The sequence below is a fragment of the Buteo buteo genome, chromosome 13 (assembly GCF_964188355.1).
Source record: "Buteo buteo chromosome 13, bButBut1.hap1.1, whole genome shotgun sequence".
In the NCBI taxonomy this organism is placed as follows: domain Eukaryota; kingdom Metazoa; phylum Chordata; class Aves; order Accipitriformes; family Accipitridae; genus Buteo; species Buteo buteo.
Genome location: NC_134183.1, coordinates 14,375,672 through 14,401,666, shown reverse-complemented (window position 1 = coordinate 14,401,666; position 25,995 = coordinate 14,375,672). Strand labels below are relative to the sequence as shown.

At 47.7% G+C, this 25,995-nt stretch overlaps 1 protein-coding gene across 1 annotated transcript in view; it reads left to right on the top strand.

Annotated features, from left to right (window-relative positions):
• Positions 1-1,762: 1,762 nt before the first annotated feature.
• The window catches only part of SHISA6 (shisa family member 6), a 257,505-nt gene continuing 233,272 nt past the window's right edge, over positions 1,763-25,995 (top strand). The window contains exons 1-2 of the mRNA XM_075043929.1: positions 1,763-2,439; positions 18,260-18,420. Of these exons, the coding sequence (XP_074900030.1) occupies positions 1,763-2,439; positions 18,260-18,420 (838 nt within the window). The remainder of the gene's footprint in view (positions 2,440-18,259; positions 18,421-25,995) is intronic.

The following is a 25,995-nucleotide window of genomic DNA, read 5'->3' as shown; positions in this document are numbered from 1 at the left end:
ATGGCCAGCTCAGGGCATTGCTAGCCCATCTCTACAGCACCCCAGAGCTGCCCTGGGGGGGGAACCAGTTTGAAGAAGTGGGGAGTGTATCAGACAAGTTGGGGTGGGGGATGGCTTCTTCTCCACCGAGTGCGATAGCTGAGCCCTTGCAGCAGGGAACTGGGACTCAGCTGGACGCAGTGCACCTTCCTAGGCAGGTGCCAACAGCCCCAGGCTGGTGTAGCAGTCCCTGTGCAGCTTGGGAGGTGTGTCCCTGTGCAGGGGGTGGCAGGGCAGCGGGGACAGCACGGGCCTGGTGGGCAGCATGGCCTGACAGCCCTGGGGCCAACATCTGCCCAGCACCAGGTTGTGCTGCAGGCACTGTGCGGGGACAGGAACCTCCTAGAGAGGCAAAGGAGCTCTGCTCCTGAGCTGCCTGGAGCAGAGCTGTTTGGACACCCAGGCTCCTTTAACCCCGGGAGCCCACATGTGTCTCTAGGGCCCCCGACCCAAACAACTTGTGCACATTTATAGGGCCTGCTCATACACATCCATAAGGATCATACCTCCCCCACACACTGTGATGGCGAGCATGTCACCACGTAGGTTCAGAGGGTCCCTGACACTTACACGCACCAACAGGGTCAATGTAGCCCTCAAACATCCACAGGGGCCATATTGCCTGCACACATGGATCCATGAACTCATGCACACGTACAGGAACAATAGCCAGTGCACACACTATTAGGGACCACACAGACTTCAAATCTATAGCCACCATAGCCCCTGCGTGTCCCTGTAGGCACCGTGGTCCCGTGCACCCCTATAGGGACTGTCAAGACAGCTGACCCGGTGGGACCACATCCCCAGGGACAGCTGGAGGGACCCTACACCGCACAGCCCTGTAGGGACCATACCCCTGCCCACCTCTGTAGGCACCGTGACCCCAGGCACCTCGCACCAGTGGGGACCACGCCCCCGCACACCCCTCTAGGGACCCTTCCCACGCACGCCGCCGGGAGCCAGACCGCTCAGCCCGAGGCCTCCCGGGCAGGCGGGGCCGGGACCGGGGCCGGGGCCGGGGCCGGGACCGGGACCGGGACCGGTGCGCGCTGCCCCGGGGGGGCGGCGGCGGCGGGGGGCGGCGGGGGCCGCCGGCCCGGCGTGTTCGCGAAGCGGCGCCCCGCGTGCCGTGACGCCGGCCCGGAGTGATGTAAGGAGCGGGCCCGGCAGCGGTGGGCGGGCCTAATCCGGAGCGCCCGGCGCGGCGCGGCTCTCGGCTCGGCGCCCGCCCCTGCTCCGCGCCCGGCTCCGCGCCGCTCCGCCCCCGCCTCCGCGAGGAGCGCGGGCAGCCCGCCTGCTCCGCGGCGCCGCGGCCCCGCTGCAGTCCCGCTCCGGCATGGTAAGGCCGTGGGCTTGGGGGGGTGGCGGGGGGTGCCGGGCGGGGGGTGCCGGGGGCGCGGCGCGCTCTGACCCTCTCCCCGTCTCTCGCAGCCCCTCGCCGGAGGAGCACCGGCCGGCACGGGACCCCGCCGCCTCGAGCCCCGCTCCGCCGGGCTCCGCCGCTCGCTGCGCGCCGGCATGAAGCGCCCGGCGCCGGGCAGCCGCCGCTGAAGAGCCGCGCGGCAGCAGCGGGACCCCCCGCGCCCGCCCGCCCCCCCCCCCCCGGCCCCCCACCCCCCCATGGGGCAGCGCCGCGGCCGCTGAGCCCCGCGCCGCCGCCCGCCGCCCCCACCCCGCGCCGCGCCCCGCCGCGCCCCGCGGCCCCCCGCCGAGCCCCGCCATGGGGCCGCGGCACCTGCTGCTGCCGCTGCTCCTGCTCTCCCTGCAGCTCCTGGCCCTGCTGCTGGCCGCGCAGGCGGCCGGTCCCCCCCGCGCCAAGGGCAACCGGACCCAGGGGGCGGCGGCGCCGCGGCGGACCCCCAAGCCGGGCAAGGAGCTCCTCAACCAGACGCTGGCGGGCCCGGGGGCTGCCGCCCCCACGGCGCTGCCCGGGCGCGGGAAGGGCGCGGGCGGCGGCAGGACGCCCCCCGGCGGCGGGGGCGGCGGCGGGGGCTCGGCCCCGGCCCACGAGACGTGCTGGGGGTACTACGACGTGAGCGGGCAGTGGGACAAGGAGTTCGAGTGCAACAACAGCCTTACGGGCTTCCGCTACTGCTGCGGCACCTGCTTCTACCGCTTCTGCTGCAACAAGCGCGCCGAGAAGCTCAACCAGAGCCTGTGCCGCAACTACAAGAGCCCCGAGTGGGCCCACCCCACCACCGCCAGCGGCGCGCTGCCCGCCGACGGCAGCAACGGCGCCGACGGGGACGCCAACAAGTACGACCCGGACAAGGACAGCACCAACGCCACCGTCTACATCTCGTGCGGGGCCATCGCCTTCGTGCTCATCGCCGGCGTCTTCGCCAAGGTGGCCTACGACAAGGCGCGGCGCCCGCCCCGGGAGATGAACATACACAGGTGCGATCCTCCCCCTCTTTCCAGCACCCCTTCTGTCTAGGGACACCCTCTCTCCAAAGGTTCCTCCTTTGCACCGCCTGGCCAAGGGTTTCCCCTTTGCACCGCCTGTCCAAGGGTTTTCCCTTTGCACCGCCTGTCCAAGGGTTTTCCCTTTGCACCGCCTGTCCGAGGGTTTTCCCTTTGCACCGCCTGTCCGAGGGTTTCCCCTTTGCACCGCCTGTCCAAGGGTTTTCCCTTTGCACCGCTTGTCCAAGGGTTTTCTCTTTGCACCGCCTGTCCAAGGGTTTTCCCGTTGCACTACCCATCCAAGGGGCCCTCCCTTCAACCACCCATCCAAGGGCTTCCCATTTGTGCAGCCTGTCCAAGAGTTTCCCCATTGCATGACCCCTCCAAGAATTCCGCCTTTGAACTGGCTGTCCGACGGTTCCCCTTTTGCACCGCTGTCCGAGGGTTCCCCCGCTGCACTACCTGTCCAAGGAGTCTCCCTGTGAACTACCTATTCAAGCCTTTATCCTTTGCACTGGCTGACCACGAGTTTCCCCCTTGCACCACCCTTCCAAGGATTTCCCTGTCCGCCTGTCCAAATGATCTTCCACTGCGCTATCGCTGCGAGGGGTCCCCCCCTTGAACCACTCATCCGAGGGTTTTCTCCTTTGCGAGGGCCGTCCAGGAGTTCCCTCTTTGCACCACCCGTCCAAGGATTATCCCTTTCCGCGGGCCGTCCAGGAGTTCCCTCTTTGCACCACCCGTCCAAGGATTTTCCCTTTCCCATCTATCCAGGAGTTCCTCCTTTGCACGGTCCGTCCGGGCACAACCCCACCCCATGGACAGTCCCTCCCCACCCCCTTCCACCTCCCATCCAGGGACCCCTCCTAGTGCCCCTCTCAGCCCTCCCTTCCTCGGAGCAGCACCGTGGGACCTCTCCCCTTCCCCCCCACCGCGGGCAGCGGGGCGCGGCCCCCCCCGTTCAGCACCGGTGCTGCGGACAGCTCCGCGCTGCCCCGCGCCCGCCCCGCCCCTCCGCGCAGAGCCGCCTCATCCCCTCGCCCCCCCCCGGGACCCCCCCCTCTCCCTCCCATGGACCCCAGGGGGACAGAGGCGATCCGGACCCCCCCCGGGTCCTGCCCTGCGTGGCCCGGCCAGGGAGAAGTTTAAAAAGTGCGAAGGAAATGGCTCTGCGTCCTCCTGGGGGGGGGCTTTGGCTTGGGGTCGCAAGGGGCGTTGGGGAAAGCGGTGCGATCAGGGTGGGAGCGTTCTTTTGCTTTCCTTTTTTATTTCTTTTCCCCTGTAAATCCAGATAGCTCAAGCTAGTAGTCTGTCCTTTCTGGCTGACTTCTAAGGAAGTAGTTTGGTATCCTTTTCTCAGCGGTTTTACACACTGCTGTAATAAGAAGGAACGCTCTCGATGTGCCAGAGAAAATCCTGTTTAAAAGCAAAAGCTCAGGCTTCCATAACAGTTCTTCTTCTGGACAAATGCATGTACTCTCTCAGTTCGTATTTATTTTTTGGTGAAAAAGTCCCTCCAAATGATGTGTACTTCTTGTGTGCTATGAATCCAAGATGTTCCTATGTTTGAACATAAAAATTGGTGAGGAGCTTCTTTATAAGAACAGTTGTCAGCATGAGTGGGGAAAACCCTTATCTCCAGCAGATAATGCTTCATAAAAATTATTTTAATTAAGAAATTTTAATCAAAACATTTAAAACCATTGATCACATTTTTAAGGCTGAACTTCAATCGCAGTCAACAGAGTCTGAGGGAAGAAATTTTAGCTTTTTACAAAGAAAAAGAGATGAGTGACGCAGTTTTTATTTATTTGGGAATATGCATTTTATTTAGACTCCTCCCTTTATCAGACTACACACATAGGGATGCTGGCTGGTATGAATTACCATGCCTTCAATGAGGACAAAAAGTCATGCTGGTTTACACTTGCTAAGGGTCTGGCCCATGTATTCCATCACAAACCCCACCTGCCCCTGCTCTCTGCCTTTGCAAGAAAATAGCTTCACAGTGTTAAATACATTGTAATATCTTTTAGGTCACTTGTCTCTGTATAGCAAAGGGTCCTGAAAGTAGCTTACTCAGAAAATAGGCTCTTTGAAGTATTTTCTTAAATAAGGGCTAGTTCCCCAACTGCCCAGGTCTTTTGGCTTCAAGGCAACTTTGTCTGGGCCTTGTCTTCACACTAATTCTGGAAATCTGACTCGGATGCCCATATGTTACTTTTGCTATAGCTCCAGTGTGCTACAGGGTTGGATCCTACAGCCTTTGAAATCAGAGGCAGTGTTGCCAGACTTGTCTGAGTGATTCCTGATGTTTTCATTTTTTTGATGCTTGCTTTTCTTTATTTAGATAAGTCCTGGTAAAATTATTCACCTGTGTGTAGAAGTATGAATGGCAGATTGAGTGCTTGGAAAGCTTGACTTTCAGAGCATTTTAAGGAGTTGATTGACTTCTATAATATGGTAGCTGGTAAAAGATTATACCTTTCAGAGCTGTGTTACCTGAACTTGATCAGCACTGCACGATGGTTTAAATATTATGAAGTGCTTCTCCAGCAGACAGGGTCTACATCGGTTTGAGGAAAAATGCTATCAGCGCTCTAAGCAGAATGTAAATATGAGGAGTGGAATGGTTTGGCTTCGTCTCTGAGAACTGCTGCTGACTAATAGAGTAGGAGAAAATCAGAATGTAGTCAGATATTTCTATCTGTTTGAGGTTGTGCCAACTGGAGTTAAGTGTAACATCCAGAATAATTCACTGTAGTGATGACAAGTGCATTAAATCTCACTGTGCAGCCCACCAAAACCTCTGGGATGAGGAGAACAACAGTATAAACAGAAATTGTTACAGTGGGCTAGAAATAGCCCATCGTGAACAGTTTCCCACGCCCAGGGAAGGTTAAGCAAGACTTCCCTGCGCTTCACCGTAAGTAAGATCACACATTAGATTTTATTTCATCGTAAATGGTCAGTTAGCAGTACTGTGTGTAGATGTTATTTCTCTGCTAAGTTCTCATCCAGCTTTTACAGAAAATCCTTATTAACTCACTTAAAAAGAACATTTTGATGGAGGCAGGGCTCATTTTATGTCTTTTGATAGAAAGGAGGGTTTACAAATTCACAGGAGAACTGTCACTCTCATGTGACATGAAAGGCTGTCTGTGCACTGAGATATGCATGTGCATTTCAGAGCTGAAAATCCGGTCTTGTTTTCAGGCACTACCACACACCTTTTAAGCAGAGGCACTGCTGTGATTCTGGGCTGAGCAGTGACAGTAACTGATACTTAAGTTCATTTCTAAGTGCAGCAAGTGGAAGTGCTTTGACAAACAGGAGCTAAAATAGTCATGTTTTACAGAAACACTTGTAATGCTTTCAACTTAGCTGATTTTTTAATGATTATAGGATCTTTCAGCCTGACCATATATGACTACCTCTTGTCTGGATCTTGCTTTGGAGTGCCACAGCAAGAACTAATGCATGCTGAGCTCCAGGTAGAAACTGGGGCTGATTTCTGAGAGTTATAACCAGCAACGTTTTGTCTGCTGTTCCCCTCTGACTGCATTTGTGAGGATGGTTTGTTTTTGTCAGTTTGTCAGGGTGTTTTTTGTTCAAGCGTTTCTTAAGTGGGCAGAGTATTTGCTTTACTTTCAGTATGGCAATGAGTTAGGGAATCTTTGACAGTGAACAAGGAATATCAGCTGTTTGCTTTCAAAGCTGGGTATATTTTTCTGTAGCAAGGAGGGGTGACCCAGAATATTCTCTTCTTGTGGCCATGACCCTAAATCCCGATGCTACAGTACATAAATAATTCACTGCTAGTAGTATCGCCCTATGACCCCTGTTTAGCCCTCAGCAACAGTAACCATTGCACTCTCTGCTGAGTTAGGAATGCACAAATTGGAAACTGTTTATAGTTTGCAGCTAGGGTTTGAAGTGTTACCAACTGCTTGGGGCATGGGCAGCCGAAGCCCTTACTTGCAAGCTGGAGGGAGGCAGTGGTAGTGATGGCCCTGGGGCAGGGGTGGAAGCCCAGCTGTTCTCGCGCAGCTGCTGAGAAGCAGCACTGGGATTTTTCCCAGCAAACTAGCTCTGTATCCTGCTAAAGGGCTGTCTTGTGTATCTGTCCTTGCATGGACTGTGTCCGATGAGTGTTTTGGCTTTTGAAAAGAAGAAGGGAAACAAGCACCTTCTGCTCAGAGTGCTTTCCATTACCCTACTCCTAGGGCATCTTTGTTGCTACAAAGAGGAAAGATATTTGTGCTACTCTTTTCTTTGGTCTCTGCCTTTGCATCCTCTGCTCTGTGAATAATAACAGTGACTGTTTTTATAAATGAACATCCTTTTCCCATGTAGAGACAACAGTTAAATTGATCAATTTTGTGCCATTTTTACTCTGTAGCTCTGAATTTCAACAGGAATCAGAGGCAATGGATCTGGTTGTTCACAGTTCCGGGAAGGCTGCATGCGGTTTTGCATGATGCTAACTTGAAATACAGGAGGTTTTCTTTTCCTGCAGGCTGCATCTCACCACAGCTCTTGGGCCCTATGGTTGCTAGAGGGGTCACTGGAGGGTAGCTAGTTTCAGCCCTCTTTGCTAATGGTGGAGCTTGTGAAAACTACCTATCTCTAGACTCTAGTTTTTCAAATTGTGATCACAGCTGGCTCATTCAGTTCTGCTCTCTGCTGGTGTGTGTTGCTTGAGCCAAGCAATCAAACTTCATGCCTCCTCAGGGCAGGGAGAGAGTGCTACAAACACACACCTGGCCATAGGGACTATACAGAAGATTTTCTTTCTTGGATGCTGTCACTGCTTGCTTCCTCTTTCCACTGATTTGTTTTTATGCTCTGCTTGTTTTACTCCACTCTGTCTCATTTGTCTGACACACTCATGGCCCTTTCATCTGCTCTTTGCCCTGCTTTGTATTGTTTATTCCTGATGGTTTCTGAGTCTCTTCTCTAAAGTGCCCTGTCCCTCTCATAGGCACAGAATATAGGTCCACAAGCACGTGTCAGGCTTGATTAAGGTAAAATAGAAAAAGACACTATCTTCTGGCCTCAGAGAAGTTACTCATGACTAGTTCTTCTGTTTCAAACCAATACTGCACCTTAGTGTAGTTGGCGTAACTCCCATGCAGTGAGAAGACCTGAATCTTGTCCTGTTTGCATTGATGAATTGCCCATTCCCAGCTAGCCAAATCAAGGCAGGATGTGTATTTGTATGCATGTACCTGTACAAAATATTTTTCCTTTTGCTTCACTTACACTAACTGGGGAAGCTTCAGCTGGAAGCTCTGGTCACAGTTTGCAGTTTGGTAACTGATTTTTTTTGCCATGCTTTCCTCTCTGAATCTATTTTATAAAGAGACTGGCTTTGGTAACAGCACAGAGGCTGCCTGGCTACAGACTTCCACTGGCTGCTTCTGAGTCTTCTCCTTACTTTCTGAACTTCTCCCAGTAAGAGAGGCTACACTCAGAAACCATGCTGCCTTCACCGAATCATTTCAATGTCTCTAATTCCCATTTATTTGATATTTTTCTGCTTCCTAATTAACTTTTTCTATTAGTAACCCTCCATCATAAGGTGTCAAGGGAATCCAGTCTAGCTCTGAACTTCTATTTCTTTTAGTTTTGTAATGTCTTATATCCTTAACTAACAGTTGATCTGTGTGCCTTTGGAGATCAGACGCCTTTTAAAACTCCTGTTTCACATAGGAAGATCTGAACCTTATCAGGAAAATGAGATCATGGTACTTTTTTACTTGCCTTTGCCCCTACTCACATGGGCAATCTGTATTTCCTTAGATCTGTGTGCGCTGTATTGCATGGAGGTCTCAAATGTCTCATTACCCAGGCAGATAAGCCTGGAATTCTTTTGCAATAAATATTTTACTGTAGTTCAGCTCTTGCCCCAACCTCCTTTGTTGCAATAGTAGGGCTCTTCAGAGAAAGTACAGTTTTCTTCAATAAGTTTAAAGTCCCTTAACTGTGCTTACAACATAGGATTTGGTGCACAACAGATACCTTGTGCATGAAACTTCTTCTGTGTGCACTCATGTGTTTTTTCAAAAAGTGCTCCATATCCACCAAGTGCTGTTACTGGCTTTGTGCATGCAGATACCCAAGCACAAAAAATAACAGACTAATAAACTGCATGTCGTGGTTTAACCCCAGCCAGCAACTAAGCACTATGCAGCTGCTCTCTTACTCCCCTCCCACCCAGTGGGATGGGGGAGAGAATCAGGAAAAAAATAAGTAAAACTCATAGGTTGAGATAAGAAGAGTTTAATAGGACAGAAAGGAAGAAACTAATAATGATAATAATAACAATAATAAAATGACAATAATAATAATAGAAGAATTGGAATATACAAAAGAAGTGATGCACAATGCAATTGCTCACCACCTGCTGACCAATGCCCAGTTAGTTCCTGAGCAGTGATTCCCCCCCCCAAGGCCAACTCCCCCCAGTTTATATACTAGACATGATGTCACATGGTATGGAATATCCCTTTGGCCAGTTTGGGTCAGCTGCCCTGGCTGTGTCCCCTCCCAACTTCTTGTGCCCCTCCAGCTTTCTTGCTGGCTGGGCATGAGAAGCTGAGAAATCCTTGACTTGGTATAAACACTACTTAGCAACAACTGAAAACATCAGTGTGTTACCAACATTCTTCTCATACTGAACTCAAAACACAGCACTATACCAGCTACTAGGAAGAAAATTAACTCTTCCAGCTTAACCAGGACACTGTACCAGCTGAGCTCGTAGCATAATTCCTGCAGTCTTTCATGCCTGTGAAATCCCTAGCAAGACCTGCTCTTTTTATTTTATCTTCTTTCCCTGATCACGACCAGTGCTTAGCTCCTTTCCTGCACGACATCACTGCTTCTAGTTCTCCCCAGCACCCCTGCTTTCTTTTCTGGGTTCGGCTCTTTCTCGGAGTCTCCCTTTGGGGCTTTCAATCCAAGGGGGCTGTAGCCGGGCTGGGGAGGGGGCTGTAGGCGGGCTGGTGAGGGGGCTGTAGCCGGGCGGAGAAGGTGTATGGTTTGAGGAACAGTGCCGGCAGTACAGCAGGTGGCAGCCGCTCTCTGGCTTGCGGTGAGCGCTGCGCCCTCGGTGATGCTGGGGGACACGACTCCGCGAGGCACCAGCTCCTTCGTGCCACTCGCTGTCCCTAAATAGCCTCTTCATGGTTTAGAGGTAGATCTTGACCCTTGCTGCTCTGGCCACTTGCTGCTCAGTGTAACAGCTCTCTGCGAAGAAACGTCAGTTGGGAAGATTTGTTTTAACTTTTTAATTACAAAATCTTTGCATAACAGTTTCTTTCTCTTTGGACCTGCTGCATCGCTATTCAAAGGAACTAGCATTACCTGTCGTGAGTTTAGTGATTGTCGTAAATCCCTTGCCCACATCACAGCAATAGTAGGAGACATTCAATTTGTATATTAGTGTCAGATGTGTAAAGTACTTCTGTAAGATGTGCAGTCTAAGCGCTGCTGGTAGTTACTACTCTTGATATATAGTCTAAAGAACCTGTCCCAAAGACAAGAGCTTTACTTTCCAGTTGCTCATTCCACCTCACAGTACAAAGACAGGAGAGATGATGAGCTCACAGTGACAGTTGTTTTTGTGTTGATTTGTCAGTGTAGTGCCTATACTACTTCCATTTCACCTGAAATGTATTTTCCACATGCATGCATTCATATAATGTGTGTGTTATCTATAATGTAATCATGTCATCTATGTGTTACTTTTGAGTTCACCAAGAAGAGTGAGTCAGGAAAACTGCCAGCCTCATTCTGCTGTCATAATCTGGGATAAGGATATGGTCCTTAGTAAGTCCATAATTAAGCTTTCAGTGAAATTTGTCATTAAAGCCAGACTGAATTCCAGGAGCTTCACAAATAATTCTTATATTTGACACAAAGATTTTTCAGAAAACATCTGACTTTTCCTTGTAGTATTTATTTTTTAGAAACAGTATTTCCTCACTTATGCTGGGTGCAGGTGCGTAAATGCTTCATTCTTGGAAGGTGTCCTAATGCTTAGTCTTTTTCTCTTCTTAACTCCATGGGTGCATTCACCTATTCTTGTACACACATGCACGTGCACACACACACACAAGCGTCTACCACATGCCCACTCAGGTTACTGTGAAAAACCATTTCCAGTGTTCCTCCCCAGAAACCCTGCTCTGAAGCACCAGCTTGTTTATGGCAGCTGCAGAGACCAGTTACCTTTTGCTGACCTGGTGCATCTCTCGCACACTGCCGAGCCCCTGTGCTTTCAGTAACAAGACCTGCTTTGGCATAGTCGCTTCCACGCAAAGGAAGCTGCCTCCCAGAGGGGTTTGCTGGCAGCAGCATCCCCATGTTTCCCTCTGTGTATCAGTTTGCAGTGGTGTTGTGTAATCAATTAAAAGCCCCATTGTTCTGGTAGTAAGATCAGAGCACTGTCAGAAAGTGTGGTCAGACACGTGCCCTGGGGTTGATGCCAAGGAGGCAGCAGAGATGGGGAGAGCTGATGAAAGGCAGTGTACGGTTGCCTTCCTGTCTGCTGTTTCAGAGCTAGCATGGGGGAATAAGACAGGCAAGCAGCACGCAGCTGGCAGAAACTGCAGTGTGGGAGCCCCTCTTATAGGATAGCCCAGACCCAGCTCGGTCAAGGGCCGCGCGTGGCTCTGTGCGGTCAGTGTCTGAAACTTCACAAGGCGCGCAGCAGGTCTGGGGACAGGTGCCAAACCAAACCATGAATAATGCACGGCTGTGCTCTGCGTGACTTGCCGGTGACTGAAATCCGTCTCCCTTGGAGAGACCTGTCCCTTCCAGGTGAGCTGGCTCCATGGCTGGATAAATTGCCTCTCTCAGACTAACTGCCTCTTTCTTTCCAGGTTAGTAAGAGAGCATAGGGGAGTCTTTAACCTCACTCTTTTTTAAAGAACTTGTAGTGAAATCCTGGCTGTGCTGAAGACGATTGGAGTTCTGCCACAAACTCCATCTCAGCTATGCTTTTAGCAGGCTTTTAGCTCAGTCAGACACTGCTCTTTTTATTGTGCTCTGCCAGATCCATTTGGTCATTCTTTTTCCATTCTTCCCCAAATTTATAGGGACTTGGAACAGGCAATTCTGTTTTCTAACACCCTATACGTGAAGACTCCAAGAGAGGGCATTTTCAGAAGGCAACTGAGTGAAGTTTTGCATGTGCACAACCTGCACTACTGGAAATAGTCAGCTCTTCCCATCACCTTTTCCTATCCAGCACCTGCAAACCTCTCTACTCCAATCTTATTTCCCACAGGCCGTATCCTGGTCTGTTGGAGTTGTCACCAAAGCTCCCCTTGTCTTCAGTAGAAGGGATACCTATGCCCACACTCATACTAGCAATTAGTGTTGATAATCTGTGTATATTGGGAAAACAGGACACTACTTTCAAAAAAGACTGTGGTGAAGGACAGCACTCCTCCAGCCTCCTGTTACCTCATTGGTAATTAAGACAGCAGGTTAAGTTTCTTGGCTTGGGCAGGGTGTGCTAAAGACACCTGGTCCTTCATAGCTCCTGCAACTTCATGTTCTCTCTGGCTACAAGGTCTCTCCAGCCTCTGCAGGTGAATGTTTCTTCTGCACTGTACTCTCTCCTATTACACCATCAGATGTGTCTCAGAGCTCATTGCAGAGGCAAATGCCAATGTGTTGCAAACTCGCTTCTTAAACCAGACATTCCTCTCTGCTTCAGCTCTTTGCTTGTCCCTGTCTCCCCAGGTTCTGTAAATTTTTGTCTCCAGCCCAAGATTAGACAGTCCTGTGTGGACTGGAGATATCCTAATCAAATACAGTCCATAAAGTCCTTGCCAGCCGTGGGAGCACTGACATGAGTTCTGCATTTCCACAGATAGGTCCTGAAAAAACCTGACAAATAGCCAGGGGTACTTGGGATGCGTTTATTCAGATGGAGCTTCCTTGGCCAGTGAAGAGGGCACTAGACATGGAAACTGTGGGCTCTGGTCCCAGCCCTGCCTCAAGCTTTCTCAGTGATATAAAGAAAAACCTTCCTCTTTGTTGTGGTTTAACCCCAGCCGGCAACTAAGCACCATGCAGCCGCTCACTCACTTCCCTTACCATGGAATGGGGGAGGGAATGGGAAGGGTAAAAATGAGAAAACTCATGGGCTGAGATAAAGACAGTTTGATAGGTAAAGCAAAAGCCGTGCACTCAAGCAAAGCAAAACCAGGAATTCATTCACCACTTCCGATGGGCAAGCAGGTGTTCAGCCATCTCCAGGAAAGCAGGGCTCCATCACGCATAATGGCTACTTGGGAAGACAAAACACTGTAACTCTGAATGTCCTCCCCTTCCTTCTCCTTCCCCCAGATTTGTATGCTGAGCATGACATCATATTGTCTGGAATATCCCTTGGGTCAGTTGGGGTCAGCTGTCCCGGCTGCGTCCCCTCCCAACTTTTGTGCACCCCCAGCCTCCTCACTGGTGGGGTGGGGTGGGGTAAGAAGCATAAAAGGTCTTGACTCTGTGTAAGGACTGCTCAGCAGTAATGAAAACATCTCGGCATTATCAACACTGTTTTCAGCACAGATCCAAAACACAGCCCCATACTAGCCACTATGAAGAAAATTAGCTCTGTCCCAGCCAAAACCAGCACACTCTTTCAGTCCACAGAGCACTTTAGAGCAAGGAATTTCTCCCCATGGGTGCAGAAGACAAGAAAATCACCACGCTGGAATTGCTGAGGTCAGGAAGCTAAGGCACTGATAGTGGCTGTGGAAGATGGGAGTGTTTCACAGTGAGAAAGTTATTGTAGGAAAAGCCATTTACAAAAAATGGACCTGGACCTCTCTCAGCCTGGGTCTGCTGTAAGCCCTTAAGCACTTTTGTGACCCTTCATTGGACCCACTCCATGATGTGCATGAGGAGCTCAGCACTGGACTCAGCACTCCAGATATGTCTCACTAGTACTATGTAGAGAGGAAGGATCACCTCCCTTGAGCCTGAAAAATCATTACTGATGATTTACTTCCCTACTGTACAAAGAAGCTCCTCTCTCCCCTCCCACATCTCCATGCTAGGACTGAGAGATGAATTCCCTCCACATATCTGCTGGACTTCCTGCCTGGTCTTCACTGTGGTTTGTTCCTGCCTGTTTCCTCCATTTTATACTACTCTGCTCACTTTCTCCTTGTTCTGTTTTGGTTTTCTGACACTCCCTGCCATTGCCTCTCTCCCAGTTTGCCTTGCCTTCACTCTCTTTTCTCTTTAGCAAAGTCTGTTGATTATATCTTTCAACATCAGGGCCCCAGCTGATGCCAAACCTTGCTACCCTACTGCTTACACCCATCCCTTTTCGCCCTTTGTATTTCCAACAAGACCTTTTTTTTTTTCTTTTGAAAATGGCCACAACTTCTTCTTTGCATTAGGGTCCCTGTGTTCATCCCACTGTGTTTCTTCTCAAAGTACTCACTTAGTCCAGAGTTGCATGAGCGCCTGCCCTTCTGACATATCTGGGAGCAGGACCTGACCTGCTCTGCCTTGGGATGTCCTGCCATGCAAGACATCAGTAGGTTTTTCTCCCATGCTGCTAGTCCAGTGCTGGTCTGGAACATCCCTGATGTCACTATGTCTATTCTGGGTTTGTGTGGAAAGAAGCTTTAGTGTTCTCACATAAATGACGTTAATGAAAAAGCTGTCATAAATCATTATCTCAGGATATGATTGTACAGTTATGCAACTCTGGCTACTCCATCAGCTGCCACAGGTACCATGTTCCAGTGAGTGAGGTTTGTTTTCCTGAGATAAGAGATGTGTCATCATAGAAAGACTTCTGAAGTGTCTCATAGCCTTGTGCAGGTGATTAGGATGCTGTTGTCATCAGTGGGACTAATTGTAGCCAAATGGCTGCACACACTAGACCCAGATATTTCAAGTGACTCTATTACTCTATTGTTATGGAAGCTTTTGCAGTGGATGATTAGACAGCTGTACCCAAGAGACTTATACCAACCAAATCCTTCCTCAGTTAAGTGTGACTGACCTTCTACCAGTGTGAGACTGAGCCCTCTGTGCCTTATGGAAATAAACTGGATCACACACAACAATGTGATTGAATTGGCAAGGAACTAACCAGTTTGATCCAAGTTTGACTTTGTCCTCCACCTATAAAGTTTCGTTCTGCTGGTGCTGAACAGTCTTTTTTCTCTCTGTAGACATTAAAGAAGAGGACAAAGAGTGAGCACTCAGGACACACAGTTTGGTGTGTTTAGGGCATAAGAAGATTACACCTTCAGTATTGCTGAACTCTTTGCTTTAGTCCCATACACTTATGAGCTAGGTCTGCTTTTGATAGTTATGTCCAATTTATCTCATGTATAGTCTGACACAGCAGACATCGCTTTCCTGACTGTCACCTGTGATTTCTTCAGTTTGTTTGAGAGTAACAGTCTCCTCCTTTCCATGTAGCTGGGACCCAACTAGAAGTTATTTCCTTGTTATGTTTTGACCAACAACTAACCCAGAGAGTAGCTCTTATTACTATTCCTTCAGAATGAAAACCAAAGAAGGGATTAAATTTGTTCTTACCACCTGAGTTGTATTTTTGTCTGTGGTAAGGATCAGTGATTTCAGGTCCTGGCTGTAACCAAGGAACAACCAAGCAGTTTTTTGAGAAACTGTTCACAAACTGAAACATTATCCTGGAGACACGGTTTTGTCATGGAGGGCAGCAGGATCAGGGTTCAGCTTTCAGGTAGATAATGACTAAGAGGATGAGGCACTTCTCACCAGCTCCAATTGTTCCTGAGTATATTCACTTTAATTGCCTCAATTATTTTTGGTGAATGGAGGTAAACTGTCCATCAGGAGGTAGGGAAGCTGTGTTCTTAGGACTGCATCAAACCCCATTCAGAAGTAATAATAGTAGGAGAAAGGACAACAGTATTAGGAGAAACAAGGTGACCTGAAGTGTAAGATGGTCCTAGACTCAGAATCGTAGCAGAATTTAGGTTGGAAGGGACCTCTGGAGATCCCTCATCCTGACATCTGCTTAAAGCAAGGCCAACTTCAATGGTAGAGGAAGTTGTTTGGGGCCTTATCCAGCTGAATTTGAAGACCTCTAAGGATGGAGATCCCTCAGCCTCTCTGGGTCCCTGTTTCAGTGTTTTGCTATCCCACTGTGACAATTTTTTCTTTTATAACCAAGTGGAATTGCCCTTATTGCAACATGTGCTAATTGCCTCTTGTCTTCTTTGCCTTACACCTCCAAGAACAGGCTTGTTCTGTCTCCTTCGCATCTCCCCATTAGTGGGATGTAGGTCCTCTCTTAGCCTCTTTGTCATGTTAAGCAAACTCAGCTTTGGGGAGAACTGGTTTGTACTCTTCCATTTCCATCCCACCAGTACCTCCAGCTCCAATTCCTCATCTTTGAGTTTCTCGTACGCTTCTCTGTACCTCACCCTACGCAGCCCCTTCTGAGTGTACACCAGTCCCTGACCTGACCTTTTCTGCCCATCTGGCTCTATTATATTAAGCTAAGCCATATATAGTGTTTTAGTGTTATCCACACTGTCATCTTCCTCTGTACTTTGAGTGATTGCACTCTTGACACTAAAAGTGTCTTCGACAAGTGTTCAAAATGAGCCCAAGCCACTATGGGCTAGTAAATAATGGTCCTAATACAATCTCTGTGATTGAAAAATGACTCTTAGCATTTCTGTACTGCAGATACTGTTAAATGGTCATCTGATGCTTAATATATCTTGGAGATATGTACTAAGGGCTCAGTTCTGCCAACCTGCTGTCTTTAGAAAATGTGTTGTCTCCAACAGGATGTACTGGATGCTGGTGCCAAATAGACAGATCTCATTAGCTTCCCACATCCTCCCCAATCAGCAAGGTCTGTAATGCAGTGGGGAGGTATTTGCCTAGAAAACAGGCATGGTTGATGGTTGGACTTGATGATCTTGAAGGTCTTTTCCAACCTAAATGATTCTATGATTTTATTATTCTAGGATTACTGGTGGTTGAAAGAATCCTTTCCTCAGGAGGGAACCGTGCAGTATCGCATAGGGCAGGGAACTCAGACCCCAGCTTTAGGTCCTTGTTCTGCCACTCACGTTCTGTACAACCCTGGGCAAGGGGCCAAAATTTCAAACACGCCCTGTAAGTTGGTGACCAGTTTGAGGTACCTCAGGTGTGATTGTAAAAGATGGTGAGCACCCACAGATCCGTGTCAATCAATGGGAATTCAGCTTCTTTTGGAGAACACCAAATACCAGTTCCTCTTCCTCAGTGAGGAATAACCATAGGAGCAAACAAAACGACCCCTGACTTGGGACGGGCCTAAGTATCTACCTCTTATTACTGCTACCTTCACCTCTCTCTGAGCCTGTCTTAGCACAAAAAAATATCTGTGCTCTCATGTCCCTGTATGTGACAACACCTTCTTTCCATATGTATCAGTATGCGTGCACGTATACATATCATATGATTGGTTACAGCCTCTATGCCTGCTCTCTCTACAAACAATAAATAATCAAATAAAGTTTAAAATAATATACTTATTGTGTACAGGGTGGTTGTGAACTAATGTAATCCTCTTCTGGAAACAGATCTTCTGAGACTTTCTTTTGCAGAGCACAGTAGTGTTGCAATTAATTATGCACAAGGATAGCAGTCTGTAGAGGAAATGATTTGGAAAATGGAATGGACTCAGGTCCCAAACTATTTCTCATATGAAAGACCAGAAATATGGCATTTAAGGAATGCTAGTAGATATAAGCAACACCAGCATCATTCTCATCAATATGCAATGAAAGAATTTCTCCTCCTTACATCTTTCTTGGTACCCGAGGTGACATTAGGCATATTCCCTCTGCCAAGAGAAAAGAACCTTTCAAACTCTATCATCTTTAAAATGCCACTGTCCCTTATAATCCACACAAACCACCCCCTTCCTTCTTCTCCTATGGCTCAAGAGATAGCTTGTGGCTGCACTAAGAAAATCAGTGCATTTCACGCTATAATTGTTCCACTGTGTCCATGATATTCACAGAGGAAAAAAATCTTTGAGTATCCACTCATCCAAGGGGAAAACATTGGAGGCAACTGAACTGTGTGACATTTCTTTTTCTTGGGGAATAGCAGAGAGACCTCACTACCATTAAAGAAATCCCTAATGGACAAAAAGCTAAAGGTAGGCTAATGGCTGTGTTGACATTAACACATGAAAATTGTTTAATCCTTTTCTTCTGGACTGCTGGTTCTCCTTTAAGAAACCCACTGCCACCACTTCCATGTACTGAGCTTCTTGCAGAAAAAACAAGGATTTAAGGAATGTGGGGACTAGACTCCTAATCTGATTCAATCTTAAAGAAGTTTGGGTTGGGCAGGGCAGTTTTGCTGTAACCTTTAGAAGATCACAGTGCCTGAGACTTGGGGCTCTGGTATGTTCAGTGGTGACTTTTTATGAAGGCAGTGCTTTATGCTATGGAGAACAGTTCATCTGCACTGTCACTGGCAGCAAGGAAAATGGTGGAGAGATAACATAACCCTGGGGTGAAGTGAATTAGTAGAAGCATATGAAAAACTAAACAATAGCCAGGCAAGCCTGTAAATACATGCAGCAGACACAAAAAAAAGAAACAGCTTTTAAGCCATATTTTTTTTGTTGTTATTGTTGCTTTTTTTTTCTGTTTATGGTAGAAATCCAACTACAGCTGGTTTTGCACAGTGACTGTGGAAGTGAAAATACTGAATGCCATTCTAGCTACTGTGTGAAAATACATTTTTTCCCCTATTTCTCTCTCCCCAGGGCTCTGGCTGACATCTTAAGGCAGCAGGGACCAATCCCAATAGCACACTGTGAAAGAGAGACTATCTCGGCCATAGATACCTCCCCCAAAGAAAACACCCCAGTCAGGACATCTTCCAAAAACCATTACACCCCTGTGCGCACCTCCAAAAGTAACCCAGGTAAGTGCTGCTTTCCTGCTCTCTCTCTTCAGAGGTGGTTGTACCAGTGGTATGTTAGAAGTCAGCAGAACATCACGCTTTACAATAGTGGCTTTTATAAACCTGAAATTAGGATAATAAATGGCTTTTAAAGGCAATCAGAGAGAGCAGACGAGTGCAAGGGTCAGTGGTGATGATTCTTTAAGGTTTTTGCTGAACAGAGTGGCTGTTCTCTCTAGGCATTTTAAAAATTCAGAATCAGTGAGGTATAAATTCAGCTTATACCAAAATGCTTGCATTAAGCTTAGGATATTGTGTATTTCCAACAAAACACATATGCTATGAAGCATAATCAGTCTCTCTGCACACAGCAGCTGAGAAGAAAGAAATCCACATAATTGGGGCCACCTTATTCATTCAGGTGAGCTATAAGCATGTGCTGAGAGGAAAGTGTGGAAGGTAACCTAGAGGGTATCCTAGGAGCTTAAAGACACTGGCCTGAGGTCCTCCAGGAGCATTGGACTGGGAATTGGGACACATAATTTTTTTTCCGGCTTCTGCTGGCTGGGTGAATTTGGTCAAGTCATTTGACTGCTTTTTGCCCTGATTTCCCCAATGGCACAAGCATGCCAGCCTCTCAGGTGAAGATATTGTTCTGATTTATTTGATGCTTCATATATTGATAACTGTCAAAACAATGTCTTGATGGTTGCTGACCACCTTTGTTAAGTGGGATGTGGTAGACTTGCCATCACCTGCCATCTCTCAGTTGCACTGGATGTATGCCTCAAAGATATGCCCTCATTCAGTCACAAGCTATTCAGCTTCTGGGTGGCGTTTCCTGACCTGTGTCACCTGACGATCAGAGGAGGTTTTGCTAATGGTCCCTGCTGGGGAAGCTTCTGAAAGAAGCTTGCAGGAGCTCAGACTGCTCCACAACCTGCAGGGCTCGATGTGCTCAGCTCTTTGTAGAAAGGGCCCATGACTGAGGGCAGTGATTCTTTCGTTTCCATTGCCTCATGGTGACTGTTAGGAGGGTTTTGCTGCAATGTGCATCACCCTGTGGAGACAGGACCAGGTGACTGTGTTCTCTGGAAGCCTCCCCTGCTGCTGGGAACAGAATAATTTCCCTGAGAACTAAGAAGGATTTCTTTGCTCTCCAATTTTTGCTCAGAGGCCTACAGTGAACCCTGTAATTTTGTATGCCAGAGAGTTACACTTGTGAAATAAAATGTTGGGCTGGAGAACAGTACGTGAGGTGAGTTGTCTGGAAGAGGAAGGTGTTTTTGCATATCTAGGGCTTGGGACTGGCTCTTGAGAGCGTATGTGATTCTGCCCCAGGATAGAAACACAAGAAATAAGGGTTTATGGCCAGCGAATAGGCATAGGCAACATCAGAGAACAACTCTGACATAAGCCTTACAATGAGATGAATCCCTTTCTGAAGACACCCTATCTCTTCCCGTTCGCTCACGTTTGTCGGTTAGGGCAGGCAAATCCTGAACGAAGATGCAGAAGAAATTCTTTGCTTGCAGCAGAAAAGAGCAGCTGGGTACTGGAACTATGAATTAGGTGTCATGTTTAGGCACTGTCAAGTCTGAGAAAAGGCAAATGGGAAGGTTTGGGAGGGGAATTGCTAATTGCAGTATTCTTCTCTGGTGTCTGTCAATAGCTGATTGCTCCAATGGACATTTTTAAGACATACTACTATATTAATGGAGGCACACAAGGATGCAAGGACCAGAGCACAGGTATTGTGAGTGGGGTGCTAGTGCAAATGGTCATGCTACAAAGTGACAGCACCCAGTGAGGAATCTACTTGGTCCTTCCTGAGGACTGGGACATGAGATGAGCAAGGCAAAATGGCTGGGAAGGAAAAGGCATGATGTTAAAGATGACAGTCTGTTCTTTCAGACTCTGCTTGTCTGTATGTTTGCCCATACCATGTGAAGGAGAAAAGCCATTACAGTTCAGTCAGGGCTGAAACAGGCAAGCCACAGGCAACAGGAGCCCACTAAAAGAAGATATCCACAAACCCAGCTACAAAGGAAAGGGATTTTACTTCCAGCACAGCCCTTCCACAGCCATTGGCAGCTGTAGGGGTAATTGATCACTTCTGCCTCGGGGCAGCCAGTTGGACGGAATGTCACACTAAGCCCTTGCCAAAGCTGGGAAGGGAAAACTTGCTCTTGTAGCTTACCCAAAAGAACTTGTTCCTGGCGCAGTTGTGTCCGTTATTAACATGTCCTCATATATCATGAGAGACAGAAAGCTAATCACTTACAAAAGATCATGAGCTCATAAACCAGATATACAGTTAATGATGTTTTATACTATTTCATTTGCAGAGTAGGGCAATGCTCCATTGTAACTATATTCTATTATTCAGATAATCTTCAGATTATTGTGGTAATCAGGAAATTGTATAAGCGAATGCTAAAATCTTTTAGGTTGGTAGGGAAGTAAAAGTTGGAAAACAAGAATTGGTTATAGCACATTAAACTAGAATAAAGCTGGTAAGCCCCAGTATGGAAGTAGAAGAGGGGTCACCATCAATACTTGCTTTCTGGGGAGCAGGGGAAGAAAAGATATAAAAAGAGGGGAATGGAGGGCGACTGGGGGAAAAAATAGAAGCAGTACTATGTAACAGCAGAATCCAGACAAAGCACTGCTCACTGGTGCTGCAAATTGGCTTGAGAAGACCACAGCTGTAGGGTTTTGTAGTGGGATCTGAAAAGCATCAGGTCTGCTGGCTGTGGTTTGTCTCAGAACTCCAGAGTATGAGAGGTTAAGCAACCAGAAAGGACTATAGAAGTTACATACAGGCTGAGATTGAGTTTTATATTTGTTTTACTTTGAACTTTTGTTTCCAAACTTATAACTAGAAGGGTGCCCTTAAGTCCTGCTAAATAAACCATAGCTTCATTTTTCCATTAAGCTTGTTTGGTGTCAGTGAACAAGATTATTGTGGGTGACAATGACAAATTGTGGTGGTCTGTGTCTGAGGCAGTAGAGTCCAAACAAAGCAGCTTGTGCTGGTGCTGCTGAGGGCATGCCTGCGACACTTAACTTGCTGGGTGATGCCTGCTGTTTCCTGATGCAAGTACGGAGAGGAGTCCATCTCCCACGTGCCAGCTGCTACCCTTCCTGAAAGCACTCATGCAGCCCTCAGATGGTCACAGCAGGAGATCACAGGATGGGAACATACATCTTCCTCTGGTAGTGCACCAAGGCATGGGCACTGTCTCCAGCTGTTGCAGATGCCTGAAGGAGAGTTCAAGACCAAGGCAAAGTCCTCAGTGTATTTGTCCAGGCACTTCACAGCAGGCAGTTTCAGAACTCCCTTAGCTCTGCAGTGGGACAGGAGGGCCTGGTCTTAGGTTTAGTCTGCACTTCTCTGTTGAGCTTTGAGATAGAAGAACCCAGGTCTAACTAATGCTTGTTTAAGGGAAAAAGAGAAGTAGGTCTCTCTGTCCTAGACATAGAGACAGTTGTCATTCTTCAGACAAGTCACCCAGTTTCAAGAAGGATTCAGCCTACTACTTTACAATGGCCACCTTCCCCAGGTGGTGTGGGAGCCGGCTATTTATCAGAAGCAGAATACATTTCCCACAGGGTATTCTGCCAAGCTTGAGCATCCCAAGTGTCTGAAGAGCATCTTTCCAGAGATTATTGCCACTTTTGCTTTCCTATGAGAACCAAGTTCACGCTGTTTTGGGATGGCAGGATACATTTCACCTCCCCTTCTGCCCACCCTCACTTCCACTGACATTTCTGTTCATTGCTTTTATACAGTGCTGCTGTTTTGGTGTTGGTAGGCTCTTTGCAGATAAGAAAAGTTGAAAGTTGTGTCTACAGATTGCTTGGGTCAGAGCATACCTCTCCAGCTGTGCACCACCTAATTAGTATGAGCTACACCACTCTCTGTAGACAGGAACGTTCCTCCAGCCCACACAGACCTCTTGTAAGTATAGTGTTTGCTATTGTGAGTAACAGGTAAAATATGATGAATCTGAGATTATAGGAAATCCATCTCATCTAGCTATCTATTGGCATTTTTAATGTCTCTATCACAGTAGCACCTTTAGGGGTGTTGGAAGGAAAACTCTAACAACATTTCCCCCATCTTTTCTCCTCGGCCACGTTATCTATCCTGACATCTGCTGTGAAGGTCAGTGCCATTCATTTGTTCAGTGGGTGGCCAGCAAACATAGACAAGGACGAGGAGAGATGGGAGAAAAGTCAATAGTTCCTGCGGGCTTGGAAAACATCATACATAAGCAGCAATATGCTCCCATAGCGGAAGGTGCTGCATTTGGCACAAGAGACAGAGTTTGAGCCAGAGGCCATCCTCCTGCAATGTCCACAGTCAACTGATGTGTCAGAAAAGATGAGGGCAGTTCCTGTGACAGTGATGCTGATGGACATTAGCATTAGTGGAAAAATTAAGACTAGATTCTCAGTTCAGATGACCTCCAATACTGTCCTTCGATATTTGAAAGCCTTCTGAAAATCAGACTGCAAGGGACTGGTTTGCTTTTCCCAAAACGTGGCTAAACAAAGCACCTGCAAGATTCAATCCCTGCAGAAACTTTTCTGACTGCCTTGGTGATAGAGGAGTAGCCAGCTCAAGACTAACAGTCATGCAGGGAGCCATCTCATTACTGTTTGCCAAATCATCACCAAACCACAAAAGACTCCAAGTAAGAATTTGAAACAGATCTTTGGCTGGTGTAGAACAATGTTGTACTATCACAGTGATGGGCCACGTGCTTGGTTTAGGTAAATCCTTATGGGTCAAGGAGGCTTATGTCCCAGACTCACAGCTGGTACAAATCTATGATGCTCCAGAACAGCACATGGTCTGAATTGATCCTTTGTTCTGTCAGACTCATTCTTGCTCTTCCACACTGGCTCTTTTTCATACAATTCACCTTGATAGTATTGCCAACCTGTGGGAGAGGGGATGCTCAGGACCAGTAGACTGATGTGGGAAGCTATGTGGGAGAAGAATCTCTCTAAATACGTTCACGACAAGGGTGTCCTTGCTGCCACTATGTGATGCTTTCAGCTGTGAAGGGTCCCCAGATGTCACCTGCTTGAGTGTGAGGCAGGTAGGTAAAATCTGTGCCTGGAATTATGCTGCTTCTGACTACCTCCAGGATCAGGAGGTTGTAAGAGCAATGACAAGACTTTTTTTGTACTTGCTGGAGAAAAGACTCTGGCCTAGTTTTATATTCTTTTGGCCTCTTAATTCTCAGAATATCAAATTGCCTCACCAATAGAATACGCTGGCCTGAAACCAGATCCAGATGTGCCAGCGAAGAGCCGACCACAGAGGTAAATTGAGAGAATTTTCTAGTGTGAAAAATCTTCTGCTATTCACCTGCGCTAGGGACAGGGGTACCTGCAGGTGTGAAGAACCGCTTATTGACAGGACTACCACTTTCAATGCAGCAAACAACACAGGATAGCACTCTGATTAGCTTGATATATCTGGGGAAGGCTTTTAATAAGCCATTTGAGTCAGGATGTTCCAGAGATGTACGTATTCGAAGTGCTGTTTTCAGCAGTGCCTTCCACCCAGAGGCATATTCTGAGCTTGTTCTGGATGTGAACAAATGCAGGAGAGGCCTTTAATCTTTATGGAAATTGTAGCTAACGTCTCTAGCCAAATATAGGCAGAGCAGCATGGGGAGTACTTCCATCCTAATCATTACATAGGGGAGGAGATCACTGCACTTGGCCCTACTCTCTCTGGACTACGGGCTCAGCATGGGCTCTGGCTCTTTTCTAAAGACCAGGGTGAGTCAGGGCCGTCGGCTTCTCAGATTTCCTCCAGGTTACATATGCCTTCTCCCTGTCCATCCTTCTCCCTTTCCCCTCTCTCCTTTCCCTCAAGTCTCCAGCTGGTCTCTGCTTCAAATTGCTTCCTTTATTCATTCATTGAATTCTTTAGCCTCTCCCCAAAATCCCCAGCAACTATTTGAATTAATTTACTGAGGATCAGTGTAGAAATGTATGTCGAAGGCGTTCAAATTCCCTGCTGCTTCACAGTTTGTGTTGTCATTTACAGCTGTTCAGGGGAATACAAAGCAGGTGTAAAATGATCCCCCAGTCCCCACAGTAGCATTTTACAGCCCCTGTGCTCTATTGTAAGAAACTAGTTAAGGTGCAGGCGGGTGAAGAATTAGGGAAACCACTTGGAAAACACCCAGAGAGTTCCAGCAACAGGGTTTTTCTTTTCTCCGTACTCCTGTTGCCGTTCACTGACATTTGAAAAGAAAGAAACAGGACCAGCTTTGAAACCTCTAGGATCTGTAGAAGATACGGCAATTCACTGCCACTCCATCTGCTTTTTCCTCCAAGCACTCCCCTGTTACAGTAAGCCCCAATGCTTCCCACAGCCTTCCCTCCCAGGAAAATCCCAAATGGGTTAATATGTTTTCTGAGCCACCAGAAAATGTCAGATTTTTCTGTTTCAGAACGTTTTTGAGGGCAAGAGCTACTCAGTGTCCTGGCAACCACAATACCATTTCGAAAAGGGAGGATCAGTCCAGGAGGAAGTGGGGAGAGGTGGTTGCTGCTGGAATTGGTGCAGGGTAGCTAAGATAGGACACTAGTTGCTATCTTCTTTGGTGTGAAGGATCTAGGTTCCTCACTTTTTTAGGACCTAAGTTAGCCTGTACAGTGTTACATATCATAGGTATTTACTCACCCCTAGTATCAGAGCAGCTGATACCCTTTAACTCCCACTCTCTGTGGCACTGCCAGTCTCCATTTTACAGATGGGAAAATGGAGCACAGAGAGGCAAGGGCCTTACTTTGAAAGGTACTTGGGTTACCATCTTCCCTTGACTTCAGAATAAATGCCTAAAGCCTTGTAAATATCTGTCCCTGAGTAATTTGTGCACTTTGCCCAGATACCAAGAGAGCAGTTTTGCCCTGGGACCACCACTTTCCCTTCAGGTCAGCACCTCTCAGAGGGGACGTGTGCTGCACTGTCTGCTCTAGTCCTCCGAATGTGCAGCGATGCTTCCTCCTGCATTTTCACATGGGCGTAGACCTGACTCCTTCAATCCTGTATCCTAACAAGAAGGGAGAGCTTTTACACTTGCATTCAAAAGCAAAAACTTTGTCACAAAGTACTTGTAATCCAAGAAACACAGGAGAAGGGATGGGTTGGAAAGTCAAGTGAATGAGTTACAATGCAATGAGCTTAATTGGCCTGATTCCAAATGGATCTTTTTAACTGTTAAATATTTATTTGTTTATCCTTTCTTAATCTTACTGTTTGGGACATCCAACCTCCCTCTTCTGCTGCTGCGACAGGTTAGGACCTGGTGCTGTGGGGATATTCAGTCGTGAGCAGCCTTAAGGGTTTAACACGTGCTGCCCGCTAACAAGTGCAGCCTGCGATCCCCAGCGCTCTTCTGAGCCACACAGCCTCCTCTTTCCCTCGGTGAGACTGGGGCTGCACCTACTTCTGCCTCTAGTTATTGATTTATTCTGGTCTCCTGAGTGTTTTACTGAGCTGTAAAGTTTTAGGGTAATCTGTGAAAATGAACCTTTGGGAAAACTATGCCCCACTAATAA